The sequence below is a fragment of the Fistularia commersonii genome, chromosome 11 (genome assembly GCF_037954325.1).
Source record: "Fistularia commersonii isolate RoL2024-O1a breed Wild chromosome 11, RoL_Fcom_v1.0, whole genome shotgun sequence".
Taxonomy (NCBI): Eukaryota; Metazoa; Chordata; class Actinopteri; order Syngnathiformes; family Fistulariidae; genus Fistularia; species Fistularia commersonii.
In genome coordinates, this window is record NC_141294.1 from 3264118 (window position 1) to 3283564 (window position 19447).

The 19447-nt window shown below is 40.1% G+C and overlaps 3 protein-coding genes across 3 annotated transcripts in view; all 3 read right to left on the minus strand.

Annotated features, from left to right (window-relative positions):
* The window catches only part of LOC147229210 (eukaryotic translation initiation factor 3 subunit H), a 63212-nt gene extending 60480 nt beyond the window's left edge, over positions 1-2732 (minus strand). Inside the window, exon 1 of the mRNA XM_086154503.1 lies at positions 2599-2732. Coding sequence (XP_086010629.1) covers positions 2599-2700 — 102 coding nt within the window. The 5' untranslated portion in view covers positions 2701-2732. The remainder of the gene's footprint in view (positions 1-2598) is intronic.
* Positions 2733-3112: 380 nt separating this feature from the next.
* On the minus strand, positions 3113-10181 carry LOC147229211 (double-strand-break repair protein rad21 homolog A-like). Its single transcript, XM_086154505.1, has 14 exons — positions 10046-10181; positions 8308-8499; positions 7990-8119; positions 7633-7732; positions 7299-7405; positions 6926-7123; positions 6689-6814; positions 6108-6233; positions 5787-6010; positions 5249-5402; positions 4987-5132; positions 4638-4826; positions 4172-4255; positions 3113-4034 (listed from the first exon to the last, which is right to left on the minus strand). The coding sequence occupies exons 2-14, from the start codon at positions 8449-8451 to the stop codon at positions 3843-3845; spliced, it is 1920 nt and encodes a 639-aa protein (XP_086010631.1). The 5' UTR covers positions 8452-8499; positions 10046-10181; the 3' UTR covers positions 3113-3842.
* A 5405-nt stretch (positions 10182-15586) lies between these two features.
* The window catches only part of LOC147229212 (exostosin-1b-like), a 30816-nt gene continuing 26955 nt past the window's right edge, over positions 15587-19447 (minus strand). The window contains exons 6-11 of the mRNA XM_086154504.1: positions 18882-19000; positions 18077-18172; positions 17293-17382; positions 16944-17104; positions 16652-16823; positions 15587-16137 (exon numbers count right to left, since the gene is read on the minus strand). Of these exons, the coding sequence (XP_086010630.1) occupies positions 15952-16137; positions 16652-16823; positions 16944-17104; positions 17293-17382; positions 18077-18172; positions 18882-19000 (824 nt within the window). The 3' untranslated portion in view covers positions 15587-15951. The remainder of the gene's footprint in view (positions 16138-16651; positions 16824-16943; positions 17105-17292; positions 17383-18076; positions 18173-18881; positions 19001-19447) is intronic.

The following is a 19447-nucleotide window of genomic DNA, read 5'->3' on the forward strand; positions in this document are numbered from 1 at the left end:
ATTTTTGTAATTAAATGCAATTCAAGAATTTTCCACTAGGGGTGCAGTATTTTGGTCAGAGTGGAAGACAAGAAGACAAGCCGCATCACTGAGACGGACCAATCAGCAGACGTTATCAATGCACCATCTGCTGCTTGTTACGATGTCGTTACTACCCTGTTCTCTACCTCCCCGCTACTCCCTCATTAGCCAATATGTTGTTATCAAAACAGAGAAAAGTAGATAAAGAGTGTAGAATTTTTACAGAAAAATGGACTACGTCCTATTTATTTACGGAGACGCACGGTAAACCTTTGTGCTTGGCGTGTTTCAACAAGTTTCGGTATTTAAGACATATAAATATTCGGTGCCACTACGAAGCTCATCACAGCAAAAAATATGACAGCTTGCAAGGACAACTGAGAAGAGATAAGATCAACTAATTGCTGTCGGGTCTGAGGAAACAGCAGTCCACTTTCACCGATAGTGGAGAAATCTATGAGGCAGCGGTAAAAGCCAGCTACCTAATTGCTAGCGAAAATGTGCAATTTAATGTCAACACAAAAGAGTATGGTGGAATTCTACTGTTTCAGTATATATTGTATGTGTATGCATGTTTCATGTATGACGTGTACACAATTACAGGACAGGCGAATACTTTCTTCCTTTTTAGTTTGTAAGGTGTAGGGAGGGATTCAATTTAGATTTCATATGCACATGTGTAAATGGTTTAAAAATCCCTTTCTTTATAAGTCGCATTTAATCTTAAAGTGCATTACTACGGTATTTGTCAATACCAATCACTTGTTAAAGTTTTGTACCTTTGTACGATCAGTGGGATCAGTTGCAATGCATACATGTGAATGATAAGAGTAAATGGCACGTTTGTCTAAGGAAATATGAGGTGTTTCATGAAATGCTTTGTAAAAGGATTGTTCATTAAATTCCAAGATTTTCCTTATGTCCTTGTACTTCTTTACACCAAAACAGAGGAAAGACATGATATTTTGGTTATCTATTGCTGAGTATTTTAATGGTCCGGCCCACTTGACATCTACCTAGGTCGTATGTGGCCCGCGATGAGAAATTAGTTAAGACACCCCAGCCTTAAACCGTATCAGCTTTATAAATAGCAGGTTCAAACCTGATGCATGATGAAAAGAGGGACAAAATATCCAACACTCAAATATCTCACGAAGAAATTATCCAAACCATTCAAATGTGTTTCAACTAAAAAAGGCGAAATGAGACTAATCAAATAAATAGAAATCTTAAAAGTACGTCACACGGATCCACTATTAGATTGAATATTAAAAATAGAAATCAATAAATAAAGCTTCCTCTCCTAAAGACAGTATTTTGCATAGTTTCTTCACCGAATGTCTAACCTTAACTGCAAAGTATGATGATTTCACATTCACCCGCTGAAGAGGAAAAGTTCTTTGTCCTCAGTTCGAGACTGAGCTCGGTGGGTAACAACGACCATGAGTGGGCGGTATGTTTAATGGCAGCGTAACCACGGGGCCGAGTGATTGAGTGGTAACTTGATTTGGTTTCCCACTTCTCTTGGTGAAATTACTTTGATCCAGACACTGAAGCATTCAATGCATCTCGCGTCCTTTCAGTAGGTGTGTGAATGTGTTGGCAATTTGTCACCCTAAATGCCCCTTGCCTTCAGCCAACACTGTGCAAATGTGTTTGAGTGGGTAACGTAAAAACGTCAACACAGAGACTGGTTAATGTTGCCATTTGTTACATCCCAACGATGGGATGGAACATCACTTTGAGCTCTTCAACAGCTACCAATTAATAATATTGTAATATTGTGTTGAATCGACTTTTTAAATAATATTTTCAAAACAACAGAACTTTTAGGTATCCCCTACGTTTCAGGAAGAAAACTATTTATAAAATAATATCAAATTTGGGGTTTTTAATATATGGACTTACATGATTATTTACACGACTGTACACGAGATATACACACACATATGTAATGCATATATTCTCAATAACACAACTTGTTTTTATTGCTAAGTTAACATTTTCCTTTGACTACTTTTCTAACTTTTAAACTTGCTATATACACAGAGATAAATCCATGTATGCGTTGTACATTTGGCGAATACAGTGATTCTGATAACTGATGTGGGAGCGTTTTTTTGTACTATTATTTAACTGCAAAGCTGTCAAAATGTTTTTGACAGGACATCTATTCAAAGAATCTCAGGACCGAATTCTTCAAACCAGGACATTCTTATTTCTGAGGTTAGCAGCAACATTTACTGCAAAGCTCAGAGCAAGTAGAAAAGAATAAGCGGTTAGCTTATCATTAGCATGTAAGGTAGCCGGGACATTTAAAAGGTGCAAATACAATTTACTTTGTCAGACTGTTTATACTGTAACATCCCAGGTTAAGAAAAAGATAAATGCCGCTATGGGATCATGCGCTTGTGTAAAAACAAGTTACAGAGCACAACAAAGTGGTTCAAGTGATTAGCTAGCCGCCATGATGATGCTATACTGATGCACGTCTGGTGACACTGACACCGGTTTCTGTAACACGAATCACTTTAAATACTCTGGGAGGAAAGTGTGAAGCAACGTAGTGATGCTCACCAGGCCCTCAATCTGGATCTGTTTGACAGGAGAGTCCAACGTGCCGGCTGTAGAAGCCATCGCCGGGGCGGATGCTGACGCGGATTCCTTTCGTGCAGCCATTTAGCAAACGCTACACGCGGAAAAGGGGAGAACGGTTTTCAGGGACGGAAACTTCCGCTGACGAATAATTCCATTTCCGGTTCCGAAGAGAACAACCCTTGTTGAGAAAGGTTCCGCTCCTCTTTTATCAAATGGGTGCTGGACTTTTTTTGGGGAGGTTCAGGAATTACGTTTTGGTTCGCTGAAACTTGCAGATATTGAAATCGTATTGCCGAAAAACAACTTTTCTTCAGCGTTAGTGCGGTTTGGCCACTGGTATTAAAACACAGGATGCATGTTTTCTGCCTTGTCCTTATGGCTCTAAATTGAAAGCCGACAATACAGAAGATTTAATCTGCAAAATTTAAAACCACTTCTTTCTTCAAAGAGAAAAAGGAAACCACAAATGATCAAATAAAAACAAATTAACAAGTACTTAAAACACTTTATTTCAAATCTTTACAGATGTATCACAACTAGAAGTTACCTGAAGGCTAAAAAGGTTGGATACTGAACAGTAACAAGAACATTACCTAGTTACATAATTCAAAAAACGTGAATAAGCATAAATGTAAGTTACAAAAGAAAAGAGGAACATGGAATTTTATCTTTGAACTGAATTTTACATCTGAAACATTATATTGTCAGGTGAAATTTACTGTCAATGTTTTTGTTTGTTATGAAAAACAACAAGTGCAATGAGGAGGAGCTGGGAGATTACACTTCTGAGCAACAGTACCTTTCCATAACATACACAGGTTCAATATGGGATGAGAAAGTGTGGGGGCTTTTCATCTAAAATCTGCATTATTTCCATGTGGTCTGGGGGCAATGTTAAAAGAGTGATGGAATGAACAGACAATCTTTTAACTTATTGAAAAAAAAATGCAGAGGGTACAAATTGGTGACTGAAAAATGCAGCTTTATAAATATGTTAAACATTCCTCTCCATTCAATCCAAATGACTGCTGCATGATTCCACATGTTGTACAGTAAAATCATTATCATAAAAGGTTCTAACCCTTTCCTTGGTTCTCCCACCCAGGCCCCAGAAAAAAAAAAAAATTGCTTACAGGGCAACACAAAATAAAAACAAAAAGTTGAGTAATTAAAAAAAAAAGTATGTCTGTTGCACGCAGAGTGTTTGTGTTTTCTTCCAATGTCTAAATAAGGTGGAATCTTGGTCCAGCAGTGGCGATGATGTCACTGTAAGGCTCTGTTTGGGTGACCTCGATGGCTTGCTGCTTCTTGAGGACCAGGAAACTGTAGAACTTGGCAGCCGCTTGCTTCCTGTTGTTATTCCGGCACAAATCAAGCAGGCTAACTGAATCTGCTCCAGTCTTGGCCATGACACGCTAGCGTGGGGGAAAGGGGGTGGTAAGCATGGGTTTAGATGAAAGTGATCAAACAGAGAATAAATTGTGCATACAACCAACCATTTCTGAGAACACAGAAATACATTTTTAGTGAACTTGAAAAGTTGTTGGCATACCTGAAGACCATGCAGCATCTGCTGGGTTCTCTTGTTCCACCTCTTTTCCTCCTGATCTTGATCTCCAGCTTGACCTTCCTCCTCCTAAAGATGACAGACAACAGTTATCAGCACTGACTAAACCGAACTGAGATAAAAAGGAGAGTAGACCACCAATTACCAAGGAACGGCAAGGTTGCCAGTTTGTTAATGATTTAAAGTGATAAGTATTGCATTTAAATGGACCCCCTCTTTAAAAGTAGGAATATGATACTCCATGCAGACATTACAACATTAGCTTCACATTTTTACAACTAAAAGCTCATAATCGATGTCATTTAAATACTGAAATTGCCAGACTTCCGAAGAATAACCAGGGATTGCTTTTGTTTTTTTTTTGCATTTAATTCTGATACCAAGTAACCATGCCATTTTGAAGTTCGAAGAGCAACCTTTCCTGAGCCATAGAAACATTAATTTCACTCGCCTCTTCTTCATCGCTCTCATCCTTCTTATCTTTGCTCTTCTCCCCGAGCAGGTCAAGCTCAGGTACCAGCTGGGTGAGATTTACGCTGCTCTCCTCTGGAGGCAGATCCACCTGAGGCATGTCTAACCTCTGAGATAAGACAGAGCGGTCAGCCACCATTTGTGGCTGCTGCTGATCCAAGGGAGCCATCTGCGAAAAAACACAACGATTCGATCCAAGGAATTTCTTCAAATACCCCAATGATTTTGTGCATGCGATTCTATTTTTGTAACCTTTTTTTCCTCTTTTTTGCATTGTTAACCGCTATTATTATTATTGTTTTTAGACAGGTAAGACAGAACAAACTCACGGGCAGAGGAGCTTCTTTTTCCACAGTCTTGCGTTTGACACCACGTGGAGTGGAGGGAGGAGGCATCACTGTTTCGTCCAAAGTTGTCCTACTTCCTTCCATTGCAGAGGCTGCCAGCAAACTGGGCTCTTCCATGATCGTCTGGTCTATAGTAATAAAGGGATTGTATCCCACAAAAAATTTGAAGCATGAAATATTGAAGTTTTATTCAGAAAAATCTGTGTGTCTGGGGTCATGTAATCACTTTGTTCGACTTGCTTACCAATAACATCTCTGTGCTGACTGATGACCTCCTCTCTGGGCACCTCTGGGTTCTCCAGCTCTTTGAGGAACTCATCCAGACTGTCTGCTTCCCCGCCTTTCCTTCTCTTTCTCAGCTCGTCTGGCACCAGGGGTGTCAGGCAGCGTGTGAACATCTGACATTTGAGAAATTTGAGGATATTCTTTCATTAAGTGGGGAAAAAAACCCTTTCATGCTTGATGAACAAAAAGGAATTCAAGCGCTGAAATAACAAGAGGAAGATAGTTAAGCTGCACTTCAACAGGTTTTTCCATTTAGTATTCTTGAGGGGTGTATGTGGCTGTGAAAGGAATACAGACTACAACGATCCTTTCTCCTCCACCCACTCCTTCAATCTCATATTCATTATGCCTCACAATAAAATCTGTGAGCATACAAACATATAACCAGGTTTTAAGTACCCGTTTTTTTTTTGTTTTTTACTTTATCTTGCTTAAAGACAAACAGTAATGGAAAATTTTGAGTCTCCAGCGGTTCTATTGTGCCCAGTATTTGTCACCTTCAGGAGTCTGGCATTCCAGAGAGGCTGAGCCGGGAGAGAGAACAGCTTCTCTACTCCTCCAGTCTCCTTCCACATCATTAACTTCTTAGTAGGAGGGGCGAGGTCCAGGGTGGTAACAATGTCTGAGTAGTCAGACAGCTGGGCCCTGATGGTCTTACTGTCCAGTTCCTTCACGCTGTCCACAATCAGCTTCCTCTTACGTTTTGCCTTTGTCTCTTTCACTGGTGATTGAAGAGATATCTGGTGTTAAGTCACAATTTGGCAACTGTAACTATGCTTGGTCATAAATAGCTATAGAAAGGTGAGAGACGGTCTCACCTGTGATGTCAATGGGCTCCAGAGCGAACGCCTCCTCCTCATTGTGAACCAATGTGGTCTGTTCTGTCTGGTCAGCCATAGCTGGCAGTGGTTCTGCTGGGCCAGAGTCTGGACTGTCAGGAGCAGCTACACAAAGTTCAAAAGAGGATTGCGGTCAAATACAGTTCCAACCTAAGCACAACTTTGGTAGATTATTGCTGATGACTGCTCAGGGGCAACATTTTGATGGAAATTGTCAATCATATTTGGTCTGAATTTGTTGTGGCATATTTTTATCCATTTCTCTGGAACTAACAAATTTAGCTTTTCTTTGGATTCTTTTGGCAAAGGAGTTCAGGTGTATAAAGCATGACAATAGTAACAGAAAAAGGTCACAGACAAGAAAAGTAGGTGGGTTGCCATGGATTAATAAGATCTATGATGATCAGGAAAAAAAAAAACTCAAAACAAAATTTGTAGTTATTGTTTCACATCGCTTAGTACCGGCTATGAGGACTCGTCTCAGTTAAAAATTCCCCATTTTATATAACCCCTTTCTAAATATAAATACTTGAACAACAACTAACATTTGTTTTACTTACGTGACTGTAGGTTGTCAAAGTCATCCTCATCATCTCCATGATCTGGAGGCATCATGACACTCCCCGTGATGGCTGGGGGGTCATCGAAAATACCACCCCCATCCTCAGAGCTCAGAAGCTTGTCGACTGAAAAATTATAACGATAGAACGTGACAATATATCAGTATATCACAAAGTCACTCCCACTAAAATACAGTGAATTCTTTTAATTGTGATAATCAATCGGGTAATGCTTACCCAGCATCCCTCCATCACTGTTGCCCATGGAGCCATCTCCAAAATCATCATATTCCATGTGGTTGGACTTGTCAGGGAGATTAGCTGGGCCAGGCTCAGCCTCTAGTAAGAGGTTAGAGGCTGTGGTCCCATGCATGATATCCTCCTCAAATGTGCTAGCGTCACGCATCATCTCTCGGTCGTCCATGCCAAAGTCAGCTAAAAAGAAAAGATTAGATGGTGGGCATAACATTTTCCGCATTAGATATCTATAATTCTGATACAATTCATTATTACATAATGAGCTTTTTAACGATGAAATACTTTTGCTGAAAACATAGAAATGCCTTTATTTGTCAATGCTTTATATTCAGTAAGATCTACATCTACTTACCAAAGTCATTGTCCTGCAAGAGACTGAGGTTGCCAACATCTTCTCTCATGGTGATCTCTTCTACTCTGCTTTGGTTCAGGGTGAATTGCTGGGCCACATCGATATCACTATGGAAAAAAAATCCAAATACATACGAAAAATACTGAGCAAAGACAGTTGTATAAATGAATCTGACCATTAGCATTGATAGTAGCAGCCATCTGCTTATATGCTTTATAAATGTCCATGGAAAACAGGGTCTCACGTTTAACAGGAATATTAACTGGAGAAATCTTTATTGGTATGCCGTCACAGCAAACATTCATAACCCCCCAAATAGTAAAAGTCAACTTACTCCAGGTCTGGAAGTGGCTGGTCAAAATCATGAAATTCTTCTGGTAAGGTGATGGCATTGTAGGCTGCCTCTCTGTTTTCCTCTGGCAAATCAACCACACCTGGAGAAATACAAATAAAACTTGTTACTTTGAAAAATGTCATCATTGCTCTTGCCGCTTTAAAATGTAAATGGGACACGACTGATATGAAACAAAGAAAATGAAATGATTTGATGAAATGCATTATTTTTGTTTTCAGAAGAAGTCCATCAAAACAATCCCAACCAATTTAACATTCACTTTTTGAAATGTCTTGTTTAATGCAGTTGAGATGATGAATCACACAGAGATTTTTCCATTTGATGCATTTTCCTTACCAGGTCTAAAAGCCATTTTGATCTTGATAAAGGCTTCATTACAGTCAGCAAGCAGATATTTTGCCTTCCTGTGGTAAATTCTCACCACACCAAGGAGCAGGTGGCCTGACGTACGTAATGCCATTTTCACCTGGGAGAATGGCAAAGAAACAGCATGTATCATATGCAACAGATCCATTGGATGTATTTACAGTTCAGACTGTGAAGCAATAAGTGTTTAAAACAGTCACATCAAAAACCTTACAAGGAAAATAAGGAAGTTCAAGATCACACTAAAAGAATAAATAATACAATGGTTGGTCTGCATATAGGCATTACCTTGGGCGAGATGATGCTCTCCACACTGCTCTCTAAGTTGCATTCGAAGACATGAGCCTTCGTCAACTTCTTGTCCCAATGGGCCGCTAGCCAGATCTTGGCCAGCGGCCCACGTTTGCTGAGGACAAAGTGGGCGTAGAACATTGCCCTGGTTTCACTGGATCACAAACACTCACAATGGTGAATGTTCACCTAGAGAAAGCAACTACTCAGTCAATGAGCACCTTGAGTAATTTTTTTCAATTAATATCATGAAAGCAAAGATTGTTATTCTCACTAAGGGTTATCTGATCACAATCATGCAGTCATGTTTCTGCAGGCTCTGTGCATGTACCCCTCACTGTGAAGCAGCTAATACACTTCACGTCCAGGCTGTATGGTTAAACCAGACACATGTCATTGGACCACTTGCATATTATTTTGGTAATCTCGGTTCACAGCGAACCACATACGTGGATAAACAGCAGCAATTCTATTCTTCTTTCAGCTGATAGAAAGTTTAAACTGCACATTAAGCAAATCATATAGAATATAATCAGTAATTAATCATTACCACATCACTGGACACGAGACAAAATTAATAGCTGTGCAATTTTAAGAACTACAACATATTTGTGACGATTATTTCTTAGAAAGGGGATTCATTCTTGAACTGCAGCAGATCAAATGCTCCCACGGGAAAAAGCCCATTTTTTCCCGTATTAGCCCTGCCTGCCAACTTAATGTTCACGTGTTAATACAGTATATTCATAATATGGCTAAAGCTAGTCATATTCTGCAATCATAGGACTAGTAAATACTCCTAATATAAGCTTCCTAATATAAGTTGAATATTGGACCACAAAACATTTCCAATTGTGCAAAAAGGATGTAAAGACAAAAAACAGCCATGTGGAGTTAGAAGATATTGATAGTTTCGAAAGAAAAAAAAACAGTCACGTCAACGTTTCACTAACTGCGGTTCGCCATGTGTAGCTGCCTAACTTTAGATCAGAATCGAGACGGATAACAAAAAAAAACACAGAAGCTCAATCTACGTACTGTCCTTGTCTTCTTCGGACGAATAAAGTAGACATAAACATTAGTTTTAGAAGCAGTGTAAGCGCAATGGTCAAAACAACCACGTTTTTAATTTCCCCGCTCTCAAGTTCCGCCTATTTTCCAGTCTAGGAGACAAACACTGGAAATCCACATGTCTTACTACGCTCCGCCCGCATATTCGTAAATTTTGGATTTTATAAAATCAAGCTATTAAGCGATAAACTATCGAAAAATAGCTCCTTTGTGAAAAGTTTGTGGAAAATAAGGAACATCTGGGAGAAGCGCCAACTGGTACACCATCGCCAGTAAATAGTCGGCGCCATCAAGTGGGACGAACTAAATTAGCCGCTAGCTAGCATTAGCAATAGCATTAACTACAAAAGGAGCAACGAAATCGCTAGCTGTGCGCTACAAGTGCGACTCTTATTTTCTTTCGCATATTTTCATATGAAGCAGGTATCGTTAGGGATGTATGAAATCCGGGGCTCTGTTAAATCCCGCCACTGAACAAAGGAAAAACGAGGTAACAATACCTAATCACACTTTTCCCTCTCATAGCACAACTGTATCGATAGCTGTTGGCTAACGGTTGCTTGTTCTGCGAAGGCCGGGGGAAATACACAGAAACCTGCAAGCTTAATTCGACTTTCAAATCCACCAAACCGCGGGCGAAAAATTCCGCTGCAAGCGTACTCACCGGCAGCACAACGCTGAGAGTGAAATCCCAATGATTATGTTATTTCTCCCAGCGAATTCTCTCCTGTTGTACTCATTAAAACAGCCAAGATGGCGCCAGTCGCCTTCCTCCCGCTCACTGCTGTCCTTTTAAAATCGGCAGGATGTTTACAGTCAAAAATGGCGGAGGAGGAGTCTGGCGTCGGCCGGAGAAGCTGCAGTGGCGGCCGGGGGAAGATAGGGGGCGCTGTGGCACAGTCATCCCCGGGAAGACCCGGCACCTCGCAAGTAGAATAGAAATCCACCGAATTGTTATTCTTACTAAAAGGATTGTTATCGCTATCATGTCTATCGTTGCCGCTATATTTTACGTCGATGGCTGCAATGCAAAACCTCCTATCTGCACATTTTTCGATTTGGGGTTTCTGCATTGAATGGTGAGAAATGGGACGTTATCTGCAAGATAATCCCGCCCTTTTCTTTTGACATAAACGTCACATGACAAAACTCCTATGTGCAGAAATGAAGCAGAAAAAGATGGGGAAAAAAACACTTCTCTGCATTGTCATTGGTAAAAATACATGCTATGTATTTTTAAATTATAACATAGAAATACAGTCTGTGAATATCTCAAAGAACATACTGTAATCAAATGAAATGTTTTTTTCCTTTCCTGAAAAATGTGTTTTGTTTTGTTTTTTCAGATAGGAGGTTTTGCATTCCAGCCATCGATATATGGATCGCCGTGTTCAACTCCAGTGTCTCACTCCCGATCCTGCATTGACAAACAAAACAACCTCATCGATGCAAATCGGTGGCCAAGTCGCATATTAGGTGAAGAGATGGGAAGCTTTCCGAAACAGAGGGACTCGCAATCTACAATCAAATTGCAAAATTGGTGGACGGCAAAGCGGATTTGTCTAATAGGCAACAGCATCTGTTGCAGTGGGGAAGCTGCCAGTTGAGCATATTCATGATTTATCAGCACCAGCATGGATGCATGCCACTGAGAAGGGCTGGGACGGGGGGGATAACTGAGGCAATGCTCAAACCGCGAGGTAATATTATGGTTAGAGATTATCATGCGGTTTTACTCCATTCAGCGATGATGCGAATTGCACAGTCTTGACACAAGCTGCTCAACCTGCCCCTTGGTGCGTTGGAGGTTCATACCTTCTGCAAGCATTTATTTCAATGAGGAGATGACTTGGTTTAATGAATACATTTGTGTTTGTGCAGAGGAGGTTCATTGTGGGATTAATCCTGTTATGATCAACATATATTATGAAACATGATCATGCCATAGTGAATTTTATTTCATGTTCATTATCTGATGAAGTTTAACTAGTAAGGTGAAAAGGAAAAATCTAATTTAACCTGATTTTTTTTTTTTTTTTTTCCAAGGACACATTTTGACAACGCAGCACAGCCGTGTCAGGATGGTGACACAGTTTTGCTGCCATCTGTTAAACAGGACGATTTTATCCCGATAGCTGATGGCTGACTGCTGATATGAAACGACACATCTAAAAAAAAAAAAAAAACACCCTCATAGACAAGTCAATGTTTCTACCATGAGGCATTTTGTTGATTTACAACATATCAGTCACAGTTCCCCACTAAATGATTGTCTCTTCTAAGAGAGGTCTAACAGAGGTCTCATGCCGCTCATACTGCAGGAAATGGCATATAATGTTTTGGTTCCACAAGAGTTCCTATACACACAAACACTCTCAGAGGATATGTGGCTTATAAAGTAGCGTGAAGAATCTGATTTGTTTAATCCTGTGAAATTAATTGTTTCTGTCGAATAGCTGTATAATAGGTCTAATCTTAATGGATTCAATTATATCACCACAGGAAACTATTTTTTCTCTTCTGTGACAACTGCTTTCCCGCAAGGCACCTTATGACTTTCATTCGTAGTCTCTATAGACTGTAAGGCTGTTATAAGTTCTTATTCCTATGAACTGTATAATTATCATGTATGATTAGTGATGTGTAAATTTACATTACGTATCGTGGTTTGAAGGTTCATTTCACCAATTATTTTGATTGCCATCCTCATGATCTAGAACACCAACAACAGCCAAGGAATGTTATTAGATAAACGGAAAATGTATTTTTCCCCCACTTTTTTCCTGTATTACTACACGTATCTGCTATAGCATGGATAACACACAAGATTCGCTAATTTCTTGCAAGTGAGTGAGAAGATTCATTGGGTGTATTTCAGCTGTGACGTTTAAAACCGAGAAATTCCTTCAAATATTCAAATCCCCGGTTACTGTTTAATCCAACCGCAGAAAGAAGGCGAAAATCACTCATTGAACTCCGTACCCACTGTAGATACAAAGGTTATCAATATGAAGGTGAGGAAATTAACATCGAATTACACCATAAAGGAACTGTCCGCATTACATTCGCCCTGCAGTGCCATGCAGGGTATTACTGAGTTATAGAAGTGAAGAGTTCATTTTCAGAACATATCAAATCCCCTCTTGATATTTATGCCAGTCATATGCCCTTGTTAAAATTCTTTTACATTCTTGCAAATAAGCGGAGAGCAGGTGGGAGGTCACGGGTCACATATTTTCCTTTTGGTGGGACACTGTATCAAATATCCTTAACATTTGACTGCAGGTTTGTTTACATCTGAGATTTAGGGGAGGGGGGGGGGGGTTCTCGGTTGCTCAAGCTGAGATGGTGATGGTCTCTAGCACCATGAAATCAACTGGGTTAGATGGCTTATTTATCTAGTATATCTAAACCAATTATGCTGACAGATTTATGTAAACAGAGCAGTTTCTTGGCACAGGATGAGCTTCATATGTGCACAAAGGGGAAGCAACACATATTGCTTGGTTTGGCTCTCACTCAGGGTTCACAGTGCACGAACTATCACAATGTTTGGTCAGCCTGAAAAAGAATTGTAAGTTAGAGGAAAATAAGGGACTTTAGTATACAAGTATTTCACAGTAGACTGCAAGCATGAAACTGTTACCTCTGCTGAATCGGATTTTTTTATACACAGGATTAATTCAGAACAATCAGTTTTCAAAAACAAGGCAGATGGATGTCCTCTATTATGTAAGGGGGGGGAAAAAAGACCAAGGCATTTTATATCAAACATTTTATTTCATGATTTTTTTTTTGTTCTTATAAAATACCTTTACAAAAATTGTGATTTTTTTTTTCCTCTATCTTTCCATTTTAATCTCTATAACATTAGCAGTGATGGAAGAAAGTAAAAGAAAGCAAGCAGAGATTCAGTGGAGAAATGATCTATTATGATAAATTCTGTGTGCATGTCGGCATTACATCCCATGTATTGCTACACCTGTAATAGACCTGGGTGTCGAGAGCCGACCGGATCCACACAAATATAGTAATACAAGGCAGTGGGTTGCCAGTTTGAGTCAAACAAGACTTGGATAGAAGTTTACAGCAGAAAAGCCAGGAATGTAAGTAATGTAATGTATGGTGATAATTCATGGTAGCGTTCCAGTGTTAATATCTGGTAGGGAGCCATTTTGTGTTAACAGTTGATGATAAATAAATTGAACAATCAAGAGATCAAATTGAAATGGACACATTGGCAAAAGGCATATGAAAAAAACAAGTGTATTTCTTCTGAAGGCACATCAATATATAACCCCCTTCGAAACAACACCAGGAAAAAGACAAAGAAAAAATGTCATCTTAAATATTGCACCTAGACTTTCATTCATGAAATGTGATTCTGTTCAAAACCATCTTCACTTGTCTTGACTGTATTGTTTAGAAATAGTATACTTTAGAAATACTAAGATTGTTGACTTGCTACCAAGCAAATAGCACATTCTTAAAAGTAAAACATCCACTTCCCTTCCTTCCCTCTTCCATGGGTTTCTTGCAAAAATATTTAAATGAACCAAATAAATATGGAAATGCATTGCATTTCTCATATTACACTTGAACAAAAGATTAACAGTCTATTGGCACATATTGGGTTGGGGGCGGAGGAGCTGCTAGGCTTGGTAAAATGATCATGTCTTCCATCTTCAACAGACAACCGTCTAATCCAGGAGCAATACCATTGGTTTTCTGTGTAGAACCATCAGACATTTGGAGGATCTCCAACCTGACTCTGCACAGCGATGAAAACAACTTTGGTGCTCATTTGAAATTCATGAAAATGACAACCGTTTCCTGATATGGCATCTCAAAACAACTGTAAAAACTTAAATCCTGATGGGACCAGACACCTCGAATGTCTCAAATATCCAACTCACATAGCTGCAAAACATATGTTCAGACACATGGGAGATAATGTTAAGATTTATCACTATAAGGATATGTTTCTTAAATTTAGATAATCATCACATAGAAACTAATTAAGACAATGGATGAAGTCTATTAAAAAGATTGAAACCCATTACTCGGCATTATCGCCAAGTTGCTGATTTACTGATCATCACAGACAGATGTTCGTATTGTGCAAATGCACTGTATGGACTGTATGTCATCCTGTATGCCTTTCATAACGGGGGAGAAACAATGCGGCTGCCTACAACGTACAAAACCAAGGCTGACCTTGGGATGTCAGAGTCTTCAATGCCATTTTATTTTTCTACCTGACTACTGTGTACACACAGAAATGACTCTATACTGTAAATGACCCTCGCAAACCAAGCCCCATAAGGATCTATTCCGGAGCTTTCAAAGTGGTTTGTGTTTCAAACAGAGCATTGATTTTGGTGTAGCTGGCTCGACTAGCGAGCTCAGTCTCCCAAGGCAACTCATACGATCCCCCATTGTTCTTCAGGCCAACACATACCATATACAAGCACCCCCTCTTGCGTAGCCCTGAACAAATAGACGAAAACTTTGCGCTTAAGTGAAAAACCAGGGTTGTTACACTGGAAAATCAGATGCTCAGAATCTCCGAATCTGCTCTGAGTATTTATCATACCATAGCAAATTAAATCGGTCGCAGAGATTCTGAAGTTGCGAGAAAAAAAAACGGTTATGAATGACATACATAATTGTTACCTCATGTGAAATACATACATTTTTCATTAGATATCAGTTGGGAAAAAGTTGAACAGAAGATTTTAAGTAAGATCCATCGCCTAGAGATTAGCAACAATTATAGGGGGGGGGGGGGGGGGGGGGGGGGGGGGGGCAGAAAGATGCTCAATTAGAATAATTTGTTTTGATTCTGTATCCCAACACCACCACTGGAGAAACTTTAGGCACTGTGAATGTCATGTCAAATCATCTTTCATAACTCACTTCTGTGTCGGAGGGGTTGTTATTTCTCTCTTGACCCACCATGCTATTGGTTTGAACAAAGAGAATAGTGCTGTATAAAAAGAAAAAACAGACGGGAAAAAAAAACAAAAAAAACTAGAGCTATAAAAAAATAGCTGAACACATTCAAAATAGTGTTGCTATCCTCTTCATAGTCATAATTATCAACAATATTGTAATCAGAATATTACTGACTATAATAATATAGTCAGGAAAACGTTCATGAACCTGTGCATAGTGTACAGAACAGAGCGGTGGGCTGAGGGTTGGAGAGGTTTGCCACTGTTGAGACACTGAAGCAGCAAGCTATGATTCCCAACTCTGCGGCTTTGGCCATTTCAGTTCATAGAAGAGCCATTTTGACCTCTAGGGGTGTCCATTCCATGGGTGGCAGTCGTAACGTGTGTCCAGCTACTCCCAAAAACACACAGGAGAATGACAGGAAACTAACAGAGGCAGTACAAAGAGGAGAAGAGAGGACATACAATCGATTTGGTGTCCCAAACATTTGCGCTGCATTCTCTCCTTCTCCACGTGAACTAATCCTACTGGTTTCGCTGTACTGCATTTCGCTTGGTGTCCGCCCCCTCACTCCCCTGTGGCTATGTCCGGAGAGTGGGAGGCTCTGAGGGGTTATAGCCTTTCAATGTCCCTGTACTTTTTCCGCAGTATGGACACTTGGTCTTTGAACAGGACAGGGTCCAACCTCATCTGGGAATGGACCAGGGGCATAGTGCCAAACCAGCTGGCAAACTTGTTCATGCAGGTCTGACGCTGGGCAAAATGATCGGGGTCGGCCCAGCGAGATGCCCGGGAGCTCTTGAGGAAGGACAAATCAGAGACATGGTGAGGTTGTGATCATTGAGGATAATTTCTTTTTAAAGTGAGAGGTGACAAAGCAGACAGAAAGCAAAATCAGGGTAGATGAATTGGGGACACTTTTCGAGGAAGGCAGAGAGAAACCGACAAAATGAATAATGCATCATAAATTATCCTGACCTTATAAAGCATTCTGGACTTGTTTTTATCCACTGAAAGCAAACATTCCACTAAATATATTTCAATAAGAATCTGACTGATGTTTTTGTTTTTTTTACCCACCATAAAATACGCCAGATGGCCAAAGGCCATCAGTCTCTACAGTAATCAAGAAAGAATTATAAAGCGAAATATACTCCGAAAGAAGGCTACGGCTTGTTTAGAAAAGCAAAAATGAATTCAACTCAGCTCAATGTTTTGGAATATAAAATGAAACGCTTTCCAGACATGTGCAATAATTTATTTCATAAGTGGTTAAATACAACTGATTTCTTCCACGACGTTTATTTCTCACCTGTCCCATCATAGTCTCTTTATATTGTTTCTTCTGGGTGACCTTGATTGGCGGGAGTTTAGACACAGAGGACACCAGGAAATTCATCAAAATGTCCTCACAGTTGGACATCTGGTCAACCATGGTTTTCAGACTGGCTGGAAGGTATGTCGTATACAAATAGTGATAGTACCTGAGACCAAAGTGAAAAGAAAGCCAGTGTTAACGGGGATGGAGATTTCAAATTAATATCCTCAGAATGCAGCAGGGAAGAAGGGGGGAAAAAAAGCTGTCAAGACGACTGAGTCCATACTTGTGATAGATTGCAGCCCCCGTCAGCACCATGGAGTAATCATTGGTCCACTTAGAAGTGTATCCCCAGCGTTCCTTGTTACTGTCCCAGAAGTGGCTGCGTGCTGGGTAACCAACAATGCGGTCTGGAAAACTCTGCCACACTGTGAAGGCAAAATCCACCTGGGCCGAGGGGAGAGGGAGACAGGCAGAAAAACACATGTGTGGCCATGAAACCGTAGAGAGAGGGATATTTTCAACCGTGTTGCAAAAATATCAGCAAGTGCCCAAAACACTTATTTAACACAACATATTCACTTCGTCGCAACATTCGTTTGGCAGTGTTTACGGTAGTTTACTGGTGATCTAACCTCTGTGGTGGAAAGCACAGTGTCCTCATCCAGACTGAGCACAGCATCGGTGGGGATGGTGTCATAGGGTAGAAAGCGACTGCTTATCAACTGGTGTTTTTTGCAAAAAAAAAAAAAAAAACAAGACAGAAACAGAATGTCACCAGCTGCCACATGAGAAATACTTCTACCATGCAGCTTGACACGTAAACAGACAGGACCATCATGGGCACAAAAAAGGCCCTTTAAACCTGTTTATACTGCACAGTTGTTTCACTTTACTGTGTTCACAGCAGTCAGCCATATATACAAGCCGACATAACACCGGCAACAAAAATACACAAAACTTGGAAGATGAAGCTACGCTGATCAACAGAATTTTTATGCTGACTTGGTCCACCTTGGAGCCATTTTCTTCTTTCGCCTTCAAATTCAAACGAGACAGGTTTAATCCTGCCTTTTCATTTAACTTCAGCCAAGAATAAAACTGCCCCTCGCAAATTAATGATCTGCAATGTCTGATCATCTGGGTTAAAATTGACCCAAAGCAGGTAAGACAGAGTTAGAGGTGTTTTCCAAAACCTAGCGATTGATATTGACAATTTAGAGAAGAGAGATGTGAAAATTACATGCCTCTGCATGCAAGTTTAAAATGTAATACAGTTGCAGTATACCGCATTTATGGTTTTGGCGATACGCCTGTTTTACATTTACGTTTCTGAATTTATCTAAAGGCACACAATGCAGGACGTGAAACGGCTGTTGAAAATTTGTCAAATGAAAAGAAAAATTATCAGGCATTTACCTTGCTCTCCCCCTCAATAACAATAACAGGGACTGATGTAGCAGGCCAACGGTGCTTGGCAGGAAGGGGTTTGTCACAGTTCCATAGAACTATCACCTGAAAAAAGGGAAAATGAAGTCAAATCCGTCTTCACTCGAGATACAAAAGAGTCATTTCTCTGAATATACGTGTATGTATGCTTGACCAACTTTGGTCAACCTCATGATTTGCAGTGTTCAGTGATTAAAACAGTGTTTATTGCCTGTTCGTGTGATAAACAAACTCTTTTCGTGCTATGGCAGATCTATTTCCGGAACTCTCCCGGCACCTACAGGTACACGAGTGACACATTGTCTTACTGTGAAAGATGACAAAAACACCCACGTTCTGGTCATGCAGTCTTAAATCAAGGGAATAATTGCTTGTTTTGGATGTTTTCAAAATGTTCAGAAAAAAAAAAAAAAAAAAAAATTAAAATACTTTTAAGAATTAAAATAATAAAAATAGCATTCCATCACACTGGGACTTGACCTGTTTTCTTGCTGTGATACCGCAACATCAATTTCGACCTATAAATATTGCAGGCACTTCAATGTTTTGACAGCTAAAAAGCTCTATCCTGAGTTTTGCTTTTTCGCAAGACTCAGGCATCAGGAAATTTAGAGAGGCTTATATCACCTCCAAAACTCAAATGCAAAGCAGTTCTGAGTTGGCAGCAGTACTTCGGAGAAAGAAAACACGAGACCAAGCTCACTTGGGTTATATCATTTAGGACCATCAAGGAAATGGACCCATAGTGCTGTGTGGAGTTGGAAATGTGTCCTACCTGTGCACAGTACTGGGATCTGGCCACAGCGACAAGCAGCTTCATGACTGGCTGGGACTGAGACACCAGGGGGGTAACCATATGAATGATAGCTGTAAACTTGGGGTACGGCCTGATGCCTGGAAAACAGCAATGATGCACTCCAGATGAAGAAATGAGCCATTCAAGCAAGTCTGATAACATTCCAAACATTACAAAGATCCCAGGAGTTGAGTTTGATCATCATGGCCTCAAAGAAACAATCCAAAAAACACGTCAGTTGACCAGAAACATGTCTCTCACAGCATATGGAATGTTGCCCAGGGCATACTTCTGTTCATATTTCGGAAGGAATGCTGCCACATGACCTCTGACAGTGGGACCATAATGAGGATTTCAATGCGTGCTCAAGTCACCTCAATGTGTTGAGATCTGACCTTTTAATCGGTTAGATAAGAGCGCTCAGGGTGGGAGTTGTTGCCGCGTCTGTCACCTGGGTCTTTTTGCTTGTCCAGTTAGACATGTTCAGGAAGTGGAACTACTTGTCAAAATCCATATCCATAATGTCACTAAGGAGCCTCATATTT